The 14564-nt window shown below is 51.6% G+C and overlaps 1 protein-coding gene across 1 annotated transcript; it reads right to left on the minus strand.

The window, feature by feature from the left end:
* Positions 1 to 1768: 1768 nt before the first annotated feature.
* Positions 1769 to 12582, minus strand: SLC22A13 (solute carrier family 22 member 13). Its single transcript, XM_049870689.1, has 11 exons — positions 12205 to 12582; positions 5744 to 5847; positions 5336 to 5490; positions 4942 to 5110; positions 4587 to 4707; positions 4400 to 4494; positions 3424 to 3612; positions 3225 to 3268; positions 2912 to 3020; positions 2124 to 2337; positions 1769 to 1873 (listed from the first exon to the last, which is right to left on the minus strand). The coding sequence occupies exons 1-11, from the start codon at positions 12580 to 12582 to the stop codon at positions 1769 to 1771; spliced, it is 1683 nt and encodes a 560-aa protein (XP_049726646.1).
* Between the last annotated feature and the right edge of the window lie 1982 nt (positions 12583 to 14564).

A 14564-nucleotide genomic window follows, 5' to 3' on the forward strand; every position in this document is an offset into this window, starting at 1 on the left:
AAGCCTCCCTCCAGGCATCTGTGGTCCACCCAGTGGCTGGTCCTAGGCCCCCCAGACTCCCCAGAGCTCCCTGGCCTGAAGCAACAGCACTTCTGGGGCTGGAGGGCCTGAGCAGGCAGGCACAGAGGGTATCCACTATCAGCGAGGCCGATGACCAGGGCAGGGAGCACTCCTTGGCCTTGCTTACATGAGACCCCAATCTCTGGGTGGAAGAGCGCCCCAATAATAATGGCCGAGGTTGAACTTCCTTTCAGCTCGGTGAGATGGAAGCTCATAGTATAATTTAAAGAAACATAGTATTTCCTGAAGACATGAGTTTACAGAGCTAACACTCGTACCAGCTACAGATGGTAATTATCTTTGTGAAAAATTGTGAAGTTATTTCTGCCTCCCTTGATAAGAGGCTGAGGAATTGAATAGACACCGGGTCCTTTGACGCACTTTGACTGAATGCTCAGGAGCTGACAGTCCCTATTGTCTTGATCTCTGAAGAGCAAAAGCAAGAAGTTAGGTGGACAGGGCCTAGCAGGGGCCACCACCTCCACCCTACAAGGGTGAGGGCTAGCCCCAGGGAGGTCCTGGGCACACTCTGGGTACTGGGAAGCTGGACTCTTCCTGAACTGATGTGGGTGACTCTATCAAGGCCCTGCCCTGCCTCAGACCTTGTGGGAGCAGTGGTTGGTAAGCTTTTTCCATAATCGGATGGGGCAAAAACGCATGGTGTTCTTGTAGGCTTCCCATAGCTTGATGGGACCTCACCCCCTGGGCTGTCTTCTAAGGTAAGAGAATGCCGCAGTATAGGAGGAGCAATGTTGGGGGCAGAAGCTGAAAAGGGGTCCCAAGAGTTCAGTTGTGAGTATACTGCTTATATTAAAGAAAAATGCAGAGGTCTTGAGAGGATCTCTGAAAACCCACAAGTATGCCACCATGGAAGAACCAGTTTTTGGAAACCTGCCACAATGGACTGACAGACGATCAGCTAGTATAAGCCTGGAGAAAGCTACCAATGGCGGCAGTTAAGTGAAGACCTCTCTCCTTTTCCCTCACTTTGTGTGGGCCCTGGGGGAGCCAGGTGCAACAGAGCTTGAGGCGGGCAGGGGTGAGCAAGAAGCAGAACAAACCCCTTCTCTCTCCTTCCCCACTGCTTGCTGGTCCCTGAGCTACACAGAGCTTAGACAGGAGCCAAGCTTGGGCTAAATGGGTGGAGGGTTCTTGAACAGAGTGCAAGACTGAAGCTTTGATTTGGAGCCGACATGGGGTTTTCTCTCAAGAGTATCAAATGTCCTGTGGGGCCTCATCTTAGCCAGAGGGGCCTGGTCCAGGCACCAGAAGGAACCACAATCTTCTCTTCATCCACCTGCCTTGATAGCGTCCACAATTTCAAATTTATCCTCCTCCTGTTCCCACATACCTGGAAAGGTGTTCTGTTCTGGGCGTGGGGTAGGAGGACTCCAGATTGAAAGGATCGGGAAAGCCATACCCCCACAAGATGAGCAGAGAACATGTTAAGCCCAAGACACAACCCAGAAGCTAACCCAGGGTATTGGAGATGGGATGCCTGATCGGGGCTCTGGAGATGAGAAAGGTGAAGAAGGGTGGGGGCGCGTCTCTGATGGTTCTGAATTTGGGCTTAGCAGTGGGCTCAGCAGTGTGGGTTGGGTTCATGGTGCCCTGCCTCCATAAGCAAGCCTGGCCTTGGCCCTGGTCCTCACAGGTCCTGGGCATATCCAGGGGATGTTTAGGCAGGTCCCCTGCTGCTGTCTGGCTTTTACTGGCTAGAATCAGAAGTGCTGCTCACAGAGGTCACCCCCTCGGCCTGGAAGCTCTTCTTGTGGTTTCTGTTCTCCTTTCTGAGGGTGCTGGCTTCAGACATCTAGAGGGAGTAGAAGGTTGTCACTGGGTGCCCAGAAACTGGTCCCATGGCAGTGTCCCTCACCATTCCCCTGCCCAAAGTAAGGGAGAATCTGACCCAAAGCCAGTCAGAGGACTATGGTTCCAGAGGGATCCACACTTAGCCTCTAAGCAATGATGGACTAACAGTGAGGTGGAGGCCTGAGCCTCTGGGAGAGGGGCCACTGATGTGAGGCCCTGGTCCTGAACTGCAGAGAAAGGAAGCATCTCACCAGGTTGGGACCAGACTCCAGGTCCTCAATGGTGTCCTTCAGGGTCTGTCCACGTGTCTCTGGTAGCAGGATACAGAGTAAGCCTGCCACGATGGGGAGGCTGCCATAGATGAGCATAGGGAGGGGCGCATAGTACTCTCCCAGTAGGACCACAAGTGGCGTGATGATGCCCCCGATCCTGGAGAAGATGGCCACCAGCCCCATGCCCGTCTGCCTGGGGGAAGGTCAGCCTCAGCTGAGCACACCTGGCCTGAACTCCAGGCCACAGCTCTACCCTAACACACTTCCTTGGGACAGCCCAGACCCTTTACTATGGCCCCCGAAGGTCCACAGGCTCTCCAGCCTCATCCAGGCCCCCCTCAGCCCTCTTGCTCTTTGCTTCTGTACACTGGACTACTTACAGTCTGTCATGCTTGTAGTGTGCCATGTTTGTCCCACCTCCAGGTCTCCAGCTACTGTCTCCTACATACCCATCAAGCCTCAGGTCAAAGGCTACACCCCCCCTTCCTCCCCCCACTGAGAGTCTCTTCTCCCTGGCCACTCATATCCCATATTCCAGTCCTGACCTGGTAGGGCATGGCCTACTTCCTTATCTGTCCTCCATCAGCCTAGGTACAACTTGAGAGCTTGGACAAGATTTCTAATTGCCATGGACCCCACCCAGCACTGCTGCCCCAGAGCCAGCCCCGTCAACTGTTTGTGGAACGGTGGTGAGGGCAGGAGGAGGGATAGCCAAAATCAGGGTATCAGGAGCAGAGAAGCAAGACTTGCACCAGCAGAACCCTTACCGGATGACGGTAGGGAAGAGCTCAGCAGAGTACACGTAGGAGATGGTAAATCCAGCAGAAATGGCAAACTTCCCCATGACGGCCAGCACAGTGACCACCACGGGCAGATCTGGGAGAGGATACTGGTCAGCCACATGGGAGACAGACAGTCCCATCACCTGGGCCCTGCCCTGTCTACCCAAACTCCTCACCCATTCTGTACCCAAACCCTGGGGAAGCCTTCACTCCTAAAAGGGAAACAATGTCCATAGGTCTAGTGTCTGATGGGAGGTGGGTGGGAATGGATGGGGATGGGGACAGCCAGCCCTGGTACCTGCTGGGATAAAGATGATGGTGATACACATAAGGCCACCAGAACTAAAGTCCCCAGCTGGCTGGGATAAAGATGACGGTGATACACATAAGGCCACCAGAACTAAAGTCCCCAGCTGGCTGGGATAAAGATGACGGTGACACACATAAGGCCACCAGAACTAAAGTCCCCAGCTGGCTGGGATAAAGATGACGGTGACACACATAAGGCCACCAGAACTAAAGCCCCCAGCTGGCTCCACTTGCGGCCCAATCTCTGCATCGTGAAGATGCTGCAACAGCGGGAGGGCACCTCAACTGCTCCGAAGATTAGCTGTGTCAGGTAGATGTCCAGGCCGAAGTCCCCCACCTGGAGGCCCAAGCCGAAGTACACAAGACTGTCCACAAACCTGCAAATTGTCCAAGAGTCCCTGTCACTGCTGGGTGACAGGCCACTGTTACACCAAGAAGGAGATCCTGCCTTGGCTGGAAGTCACAGCAGGAGACAGCAGCACAGCCAGGGAGAGACAGTCATTCCCAGACAGACCATCCCAGCCAGAAGGCCATCATCCCACCAGATAGACCATCCCAGCCAGAGGGCCTCCACCAGACCAGAGAGACCACCCCAGCCAGAGGGCCATCATCCCACCAGACCACCCCAGCCAGAGGGCCACCATCCCACTAGACAGACCATCCAAGACAGAGACCCACCATCCCACCAGACAGACCATCTCAGCCAGAGAGCCTCTGTCCCACCAGACAGACCATCCCAGCCAGAAGGCCATCATCCCACCAGATAGACCATCCCAGCCAGAGGGCCTCCACCAGACCAGAGAGACCACCCCAGCCAGAGGGCCATCATCCCACCAGACCACCCCAGCCAGAGGGCCACCATCCCACTAGACAGACCATCCAAGACAGAGACCCACCATCCCACCACACAGACCATCTCAGCCAGAGAACCACCACCTCACCAGACCATCCCAGCCAGAAGGCTTCCATCCCACCAGACAGACCATCTCAGCCAGAGAGCCTCCGTCCCACCCAACAGACCATCTCAGCCAGAGAGCCTGTATCTCACCAGATGGACCATCCTAGCCAGAGAGCCTCCATCTCACCGCTCCACTGATACAGACCAGAGCAGGGCAGTTCTTTGACTCTGTCCTCAGGGAGGGACATAGGCCCTGGTGTACTCACCAAACGCAAAAGAGAATCAGGGTCACCTTCCGGAGCTGGGGGTGTCGGAACAGGTCCAGGGCAGTCCCTGAGGGGCCTGTCTTCTCTGGACCCAGCTGGGAGGAAGATGTAGAGTAAGGGGCCAGGCAAAGAGGTCTATGGAAGTCATATTTGGGGGCAGAGCTGCGCTCAGGCCTGCTGGAGGTACCTGGCTCAGGAGCTCCGGGGAGAGTTTCCGCTTGTTGACTGAGGCTGCCTTCTGGATCAGTTGTTTCGCCTCCTCTACCTTTTCCCGGGTCAGGAGCCACCGTGCGGATTCTGGCAGAACCCTGTAGGCCAGGAGTGGCTGTGACCATTGTGTCCTGGGGTCCTGTGGAATCTCCTCCCTTCTCCAAGGAGCTTTCCCGGGCTGCTCAAGGGCACAGTGAGCCCTGCACTCCAGCCCTTACAGGCGCCTGCTCCTGGCAGGCCTGTGTCTTGTGGGATGGATCTGGGGCTGTGCTCTAGGCCCCCACAGCACAGCTCGCCTAGGGGTGGCCTGTTCCTGGGAAGCGTCTCCTCACCAGACGTAGAAGAAGAGCAGCAGGACAGGTGAGACGCCAATGATCTGAAAGAGCTGCCAGTTTCGGACGCCATAGGCAAGTCCAGCCAGTGCCGTCTGCCCAAGGGAGAAGGCACACTGGGCCAGGACCACGGCCTGGGTCCTCCACGAGGGCCCTACCCACTCTGTAACTGTGGGAAGAGAGACGCTGAGACTGGGCCTCCTAGAACTCCCCAGACGCCACCCTGTCAGGATCTGGGGACTCAGTGCCAGCACTAGAAGGTCCAGTATGACCAATTCAGGTGTGGGGTGCCTGACAAGGTCCCCACAGGCAGTTTGAGGTCCATGGCCAGCCTGGGCTTTTGGAACCCTGCCATAATGGACATAGATCAAGTCTTTAGAGCCCAGACACTCACGCAGGGTGACATTGCTGAAGGTGGATCCAGCAATGGCAGTGGCCACAGCAAAGCGCAGGGCTGTGTAGAGCTTGAAGCTGGGCACGAAGGCCGTGGACAGGCCAACGAGGGCGAAGAGCAGCAGCTGCACCAGGATCGTGATTTTGCGTCCAATCCTGGGTAGCAAAGGGGCAGGTCTGTGGGGTAGGCTCCCTCCTGGGAGTCTATCTGAGGGGAAGAAGCGAGGAAGACCCAATCCTGTCCTGGGGTCTAGGAGGAGACAGGGTCTTCCCCTGGGAGCCCCATCTGAGGGCGAGGGGAACACAGCCTTGTCCTGGAGTCCAGTGTGAGGGGCCCAGGGGAAAACCTGGTCCTGGGCCAGGAGCCTAATCACGTGCCAGGTGAGGGAGAGCTGGTCAGGGCTCTTACCGGTCACAGAGGGGCCCAAAGATGAGAGCTCCAACGAGGAGCCCAGCCATGTACACTGACTGCGAGGTCTCCTTCAGGGGCCTCCGGTCACAAACCAGGTCAAACTGAGGCAGAGAAGGCAGGTGGGAGTCTAGGGCAGTGCTGCGGCCAGGTCCTCCAATACCCTGCTCCCTGCAAATCTCCTCAGGGCAGATACCCAAGCTGTGTGCTGAGGTACCCAGGCATACCAGTGAACTCACGAGGCACACCAGGATATTTTAAATTTTAAGGGGAAATACAGCAATATTTGACATCAGCCCAATAGCACGCGAACTATTAGCTCAGGACAGTTCACAGTTTCAAACTGCCTCCCTTCCAATGACATCCTGTCTATGTCAAGCTGTGCTTTTGGCAGTTGCTGTGATAAAAAGCAAGTAGTTATGTGAAAATCAATGTGGAACAGTACGTGGGTGTCAGGGATTGAATTGTGTCCCCCCCAAAATGTGTGTAGCAACTTGGTTAGGCCATGATTCCCAGTATTGTATGGTTGTCCTCCACTTTGTGGTTGTAATTTTATGTTGAGAGGATTAGGGTGGGATTGTAACACCACCCTTACTCAGGTCACCTCCCTGATCCGAGGTAAAGGGAGTTTCCCTGGGGTGTGGCCTGCACCACCTTTTATCTCTCAAGCCATAAAAGGAAAGGAAGCAAGCAGAGAGTTGGGGGCCTCATACCGCCAAGAAAGCAGCACAAGGAGCAGAGTGCATCCTTTGGACCCGGGGTCCCTGCACCTCAGAAGCTCCTCGACCGGGGGAAGATTGAGGACAAGGACCTTCTTCCAGAGCCCACAGAGAGAGAAAGCCTTCCCCTGGAGTTGATGCCTTGAATCTGGACTTTTTGCCTACTTCCCTGTGAGGAAATAAATTTCTCTTTGTTGAAGCCATCCACTTGTGGTATTTCTGTTATGGCAGCACTAGATGACTAAGACAATGGGGATGGTGGTGTCCGAGGCTTGGACTGAACTATTTCCCCCAAAAAGCTATGCTGAAGTCCTGACTTCTGGTACCTGTGAATGTGACCTTTTTTGGAAAACGGGTATTTGTAGATGTAATTGATTAAAATGAGGCCATGACGATGGACTCTAATCTACTATGCCTGGTGGCCTTAAAAGTAGAGACACAGACACGCAGGGAGAACACCAGGTATTGACATAGGCAAAGAATGGAGTCATGGCCTACAAGCCAAGGAATGCCAAGGGTTGCTGGCAACCCCCGACGCTAAGAGAAGCGAATGGAACAGATTCTCCCCTAGAACCTTCAGAAGGAGTATGGCCCTGTGAACGTCTAGCCTCCAGAACTGTGAGAGAATAAGTATTGTTTGAAGCCACCCAGTTTGTGGTAATTTGTTACAGCAGAGTAAAAGACGAATCCAATAAGTGACTGTATTTATTAGGAATGAGATAAAAATATTTTCTCTTTCGATTTATATGTGTATTTTTTAATTTTTCAAACAGCTACTAAGTTGTTAGGACACAAGTACTTGTTATTTGGACCTAATTACTTAATAAAAAGAACTGCTAAGTATTTCTTTTGGTCTGGAGACGCCGTGTAAAAAATACTGATACAGCCAAGGATACAAAAGTTGGGACAGTCTTTGAATTGCTGCCTCCTGACTGCCTTGGCTATCTAGTGCTGCCAGAACAGAAATACCTCAAGTGAATGGCTTTAACAAACAGAAATTTATTCTCTTGCAGCCCAGGAGGCTAGTAGTCCAAATTCAGGGCACTGACTCAAGGGGAAGACTTTCTCTCTCTGTTGGCTCTGGGGGAAGGTCCTTGTCATCAATCTTCCCCTGGTCTAGGAGCTTCTCAGTGCAGAGACCCCAGGTCCAAAGGATGCACTCTGCTCCTCATTCTTCTTTTTGGTGGTATGAGTTCTCTCTCCTCTATCCTTCTCTCTTTTATATCTCAAAAGAGATTGACTCGATATAACTTAATCTTGTAGATTGAGTCCTACCTCATTAACATAACTGCCTCTAATCCCAGCTCATTAACATTGTAGCCCTTAGGATTTACAACACATAGGAAAATCACATCAGATCACAAAATGGGGGACAACCACACAATACTGGGAATCATGGCCTAGCCAAGCTGACACACATTTGGGGGGGACACACTTCAATCCATAACACTGACCAATGGGGCCTCTTCCCCACAGCCAGGGTGCCCTTGTGACTCACTTTGGCCTCTCCAAGCTCTTCCTATGGCTGCAAAATCCCCGTGAAACTCCCACCATTCACAGGCAGTCCTCACATAACCCTTGAGGAAGGAGACTAGGACAGAGAGAAGCCAGCCCACCTGGGGATGGACACAGACAGAAGCTGCCTGAGAGACAAGCTGCGGAACCTCATGGAGAAAATGTGTGTGGCCGTGTAACTGCACACGTCCATTACATGTGCACACACAGTACATGGGACTGACTCCCATCCCCACTGGGTAGTCAGCTCCTCACGGAGCTCTGTGTTCCCATGTAGACAACTCAGCTCGGGGTACACACATCATGTTTGTGAGGGGAACCTAATATGTGAGCTCTCCCCCAGGGCTCAACAACAGGGAGAACGCCTTTTGCTTGCTTACTCTACGCTAGGAGCTGCGCTAGCTGCCTTACCTGCAGGATCTCATACAATTCAGACAACAGCCCTGGGCTTCTTAGAGCCCTGTTTATAGATGCTTGTACTCTGTTCTCAAGGGAAACTGTCCACTGTTAAGAACTTTGTGTCAAATGATCACCTACGATCGCCCCTGGGTAATGACACAGGCCAGGAAAATGATGTGAACTTGTTCCACCTGGCTCTGTCATGTTTCATTTCTCCAGCAACCACTGACTGGCTTCATAGTAAGAAGTTAATTAAAATAAATAATAGATAAAGGCCTTCTTCTGCCAGGCTCTGGAGTCAGGACTGAGTGACTTTGTGGGACCTTCGGCCTGATAGCCAGCCTGTGTCTTGGTTATATATTAACCCCATCTTGGACAAAACGGGGTAATACATAATACATGGTATCACCTGATGGGATTAAGGGAAGTAACATACGTAACATGCTTAGCACAGAAGCCCTGGTGGTGTAGCAGTTGTAGCTTCTAACTGAAAGGTGGGCGGTTCAAACCCACCAGCCACTCCTTCAGAGAAAGACGTGGCAGTTGGCTTCCATAATGATTACGGCCTAGGAAACGCTACGAGGCAGTTCTACTCTGTCCTATAGGGTTGCTATGAATCGGAATTGACTCAACGGCAATGGGTAACATGCTTAGCATAGTGGTCATTACACAGCTTAGCACAGTGGCCGTTATACAGCTTAGTGCAGTGGTTGTTATACAGGAAGCTCTTGGTAAAGGGTGGCTTAGATAAGGGTGTGCTGGTCCCTGTGCTCATGAAGCTCACAGCTGGTGATGAAGACATGTCAAACATGAGAAGGTGCAGTGCTCTGAGGCTATGAGTGTCAAGTCATGGGAGTCTTCCAAGGCTGGCAGCCCTGGTCAGTGGCCACCATTCACTACCTCCCTGCAGACTGCATACCCTCACTCCATTTGATCCTCAGACTGACCCCATAAGGGCTTATCCTTCCCATGTGCACCAGCAGAGACTGGGGCTTAGAGAGGTGACAAGGCTTGTCCAACTCATGGTTGTGTCATGCTACAGATGGTGCAGAGATGACCAGGGCTCCCACTTGAGATGCCGGCCATCAACATCTCCAGCCCTATCACCCACAGTAGATGGCTGTGTCCAGGAGTTGCCACAGTGATTTTCACAACCCATGCTCTCAAAATCCTGTCCTCATTCCTTGGAGGAGATGCCACCACATGTCAGCATTCCTCAAATACACCAGGCTTTTCTATGAACCCTAGCCGTAGAAAGGAAACCCTGGTGGCGTAGTGGTTAAGTGCTATGGCAGCTAACCAAAAGGTCAGCAGTTTGAATCCATCAGGCACTCCTTGGAAACCTTATGGGGCAGTTCTACTCTGTCCTATAGGGTTGCTATGAGTCGGAATCAACTCGATGGCAGTGGGTTTGGTTTGGTTTGTTTGAGCCCTAGAAATGTCTTCCCCTTCCTCCCATTTCTACCCCTTCTTTGGTACCAGCACAGATCACACTGCTACTGGTCTCCATCGGTGCTCTAGTTCTCTCCCTATTCAGAGGCCAGGGCTCTGTGGACATGGCTGGGAATCTATCATTTTTTATTTTACCAAACATGGGCAGCCAGGAAACGTCAGGTTGTGAGGTGGGAGGTTGAGAAGGAGAAATGTACTCTGTTTTCTAAAGGCACACAACCTATAAGGAAACTTGCTCCTTTCTTTTCAAATTAGGATTATTTATCTGTATTTCAGTTTGAATATGAAGCTTCAGGTTAGAATAAGGCAACTTGGGATGTCAGCTCAGAGAGGGTCAGAGTGGCAAAGCCCCTTCACAGACAGGAAGCAGAGGCAGAAAATCTCCCACCAAGTTAGCTCTGCTCTGGAGCCGAGTTTGGGGTTTTCATGTGGTGCAGGACACAGAGTATGGAGGGTGTACACTCATGGGAAGGGCGGAGTCCCTGTGAGGGTGGGCATGGAGGGAGCATGTCACAGGAGGGCAACAGGCTCACAGCCCCCACCCCAATGCCAGAACCGTAGGTGGATGATGGGGGACAAAGAAAAAAACAAAACCCAAATCTGTTGTCCTCAAGTCTATTCCGACTCACAGCGACCCTATAGGACAGAGTAGAACTGCCCCATAGGGTTAGAGAAGGAGTCCCAAATCCTTGAGAACATGCCATCAAATAGCCACACCCCTGCCCTCCCTTCTGTTCCAGGCCCACCAAGTTGCCTACTGTTCTCCTGCTTCTTGATGCCTGGCCGGCCTTTCTCTTCCCAGTCTCTGTCTGCAAAGGGCTTCCCTTCTTCTCTGTCAACAGTTTTCTGGTCTCTTGGTGCCCAGCTCACATGCCACCTCCTTCAGGAAGTTGTCTGCCTACTCCCTCCCCAGGAGGAAGCAAAATCTGGCCGTCACGGCCCACCCAACCCTTTATCCCTCTACAAGGGCCCCAGATCTTCCCCCGACCTCCAAGAGTCCTTGGAGAAGGTGAATGGGACACCTCCCTCCGCTGACTGATCTATGCACAGTTAAGGCTCAGGAGGCTTTGTCTGAGCAGAACTGCATGAACAGCCCAGCACAGGGGGTGAACAAGGGAGAGAGTGGGCTCTGAGCAATCCAGAAGTTTTCCTAGGATTTAAGGATGATAACACCTGGCCAGGTGGACAGGAGAGTTTATGAGCACGCGTAAAGGTAGGCGTACCCATAGCACCTGAGGGCCAGTGAAGGCTACAGCCTCCTCTGGAGGTGATGCTGGGGATGACGGAAAGGCTGATGAGGGCCAGGCTGAACTAGGCTGGGCTGGGTCCAGAGGTTAGGAGGTTCCATAGGCCACCCAGCTCGCCTTGTGGAGTGGGATGCAGAGTGTCAGGAGGAGGCGGGAAGGATGTACCTTCAGGCTGCCAGAGCTCAAGGGGCAGGTGGGCTGTTATGTGAAAAAGTGAACATCATCTCTGGACTCTAGGCTCCCCTTCCCACACAGGCTCAGCATGTGCCAGCACAAAGGTGAGGGTTACACACATCTCCCTGATGATCCCAATCCCTGCCCCTTGGGTTTCTGGACTATGCCATGTCCCCATGGAACTGGACAGCAGGGGCCTGTATGGGAGTTCAGCTCCACTACCAACTTACTGTGCTCCTCAGACCCCCTCTGTGCTTCAGTCCCACCTTTTGGGAAGGAACAGAGTGGGACCAGGTGCTTTCAGAGGGACCCTCTTGCTCTGAGGTATCTGGGAGTCAGAGTCTGTTTGTCTGCCTGGGTCTTTCCCAAGAAAATGAAGTTAGCAAAAGCAAATACTCGGTTGTCCAAAGGACAAGCCCTGGAGTCATGTGTGGCCACCAGGCAGGCAGGTGGAGACCTGCAGAGCTGAGAAGATAAAAGGCAGGAAACCTGGGGCCAGCAAGCAGGAAGGCAGACAGACGGTGGACAAGGGGAAGGGATGGCATAAGAAGAGAGGAAAACACAGGAAGATAGGCAACCAGACAGTTATGTGTGCAGACGGAAAGACACAGGCAAATGGACTGACCGGTGGGAACACTGGCTGGAAAGAAAGGGATAAAGACAAAACAGAAGGGGACAGGAAGAAAGGCAGGCAACTGGGCAGATGGGCAGAGGGACAAGTAGGGAGAAGGAAAGGCAAAGGGTAGCAACGATGATTAGATTACGAATAGAAAAAAAGGGCAGAGAGGTAAATGGGCTGATAGGCAAAGGGTAAATAAAAAAAGCAGGGTTATTGGGAAAAGCAAAGCGGGGATACCTGTGGTCAGTCATACACAGGCAGACAGAACAACGGGAGTGTCCAAAGGCAGAGACAGGCAGAGAAACTCACAGAGCTCAGACAGACAGACGGCCCTACCTCATTCAGTAGGGATGGGGGCCTGTTTTCAGGATAGTCCCAGCCAGCCTCGCAAGGCTGTGTCTCATTGAAGCGGTGGCTCAGGATGTCCTCCAGGCTGGCGTTTTCAGGGGGTGGCCGGAACACGAGGCAGGACTCGGGGTTGCCGGCAGCATCCAGAGGCACGCTCAGGCTCAGCTGCTTAGCAGCGCTTAGGTTGAAAGTCTCATTCTTGACCCAGGCCACTGAACAATAGTGGGTCTCATCTAGGACCACAAAAACCTGGGCAAACATGTAGAAGGCAGTCAGGAAGTTGGGGATACTCAGCAGTATCAGTAGCTGTATCTGAAAGCGACCAAAGTCGCCTATCTCCTCTAGGACCTGGGCAAATTGGGCCATGTCTGCAGGCCACCAGCTTCTCAGCCTGGAGCCACCAGGTAGCTCTGTACCTTGGCTCTGGGACGCTTGCTCCTCTGGGCAGTGAATACAGCTGCATTAATATTTAATCCAGTCCTGCTCAGCCCCACCTGTCACCACTCAGCTCTGGTAGAATATGATGAAAAAATAATTTGCTCTGGATTGTACAATCTAAGGATGTTTTATTGACCGTGTGATACACACAGGCATCAAGGGAGCCAAGAGAACCTTCTCAAGTCCAGCACACCAAATCTTACACGGTGTACAGCAAGCTTCGGTCAAAACCTTCATGGCATACAGCAACCCACCCTTCAATTGTAACTTCCCCCATAATTCAGCCAGACTCTTCCCATTATGGTAGAACCCAAATTCTGAGAGTAGATGCAATACTCAGAGGCACACAGGAGTCCCTTCTGAGGACTGGTCCACACCAGGCATGAGGAATAAGTCAGCAGAGCAGCAAGGACCTACCCTGCACATGAGCTCTGCCAGCAGCCCAATCTTTTTTTTTTTTTTTTAATTTTACTGAGCTTTCGGTGAAAGCTTACAACACAAATTAGTTTCTCATTCAAAAATGTATATACAAATTGTTTTGTGCCATCGGTTGCAATCCCTGCAATGTGTCAGCACTCTCCCCCTTTCCACCCTGGGCTCACCGTGTCCATTCGTCTGGTTTTCCTGTCCCTTCCTGCCTTCTAGTCTTCACTTTTGGGCACGTGTTGTCCATGTGGTCTCATATACTTGATTGATCTAAGAAGCACGTTCCTGGCGTGTGTTACGGTTTGTTTTATAGGCCTGTCTAATCTTTGGCTGAGAGGTAGACTTTGGGAGTGGCTTCTATTCTGAGTTAGCAGGGTTGTCCAGGGCTATAATCACAGGGGTTCCTCTAGTCTGTCAGACCAGCACGTATGGTCTTTTTTTGTGAATTTGAATTATGTTCTACATTTTTCTCCTACTCTGTCTTGGACCCTCTATTGTGATCCCGTCAGAGCGGTTGGTGGTGGTAGCCGAGTACCATCCAGTTTCTCTGGGCTCGGGTGGATGGAAGCTGTGGTTCATGTGGCCTATTAATCCTCTGGACTAATGTTTTTCTTGTATCTTCTTTTTTTTTTTTTTCATTTTCCTTTGCTCCAAATGTGATGGGACCAGTAGGTGTATCTTAGATGGCCACTCGCAAGCTTCTAAGACCCCAGACGCTACTCACCAAAGCAGGATGTAGAGCATTTTCTTTATAAACCAAATTATGTCAATTGACCTAGATGTCCCCCAAGACTATCGTCCTCAGCTCTCAGCCCCAGTAACTCAGTCTCTCAACCAATTTGGCCTCTTGACCTTGATCTTACCCTGCCTTCGTGAAGCCCCTGGTGTGTGGTAGTATGCAAAAATCCCAGAAGGCTGCATGCAGGCCAAAAGAACCACCAAAAACATAACTGCCCTTCCTTTTCAGCATCAAATGCAATCTAAGAATGCAGAGCAATTAGAGTTGAGACAAGAGTTGCATTTTGAACAGAAAATAACAAATGTTGGCAAGGTTGCGGAGAGACTGGAACGCCTACACACTGCTGGTGGGAATGTAAAATGGTAAAACCACTATGGAAAATGATATGATGCTTCCTTAAAAAGCTAGAAGTAGAAATACCATATGACCAGCAATCCCACTCCTAGGAGTATATCCTAGAGAAATAAGAGCCATCACACGAATAGACATATGAACATCCATATTCATTGCAGCATTACTCACGATAGCAAAAAATGGAAACAACCTAAATGCTCATCAACAGCTGAATGGGCCAACAAATTATGGTACAAACACAATGGAACACTACGCGGTGATAAAGAACAATGAATCTGCAAAACATCTCACAACATGGGTGAACCTGAAGGGCATTATGCTGAGTAAAATAAGTCAATCGCAACAGGACAAATATTGTATGAGACCACTAGTACAACAACCAAAAAAAAAA

The sequence above is a fragment of the Elephas maximus genome, chromosome 27, assembly GCF_024166365.1.
Source record: "Elephas maximus indicus isolate mEleMax1 chromosome 27, mEleMax1 primary haplotype, whole genome shotgun sequence".
Lineage (NCBI taxonomy): Eukaryota > Metazoa > Chordata > Mammalia > Proboscidea > Elephantidae > Elephas > Elephas maximus.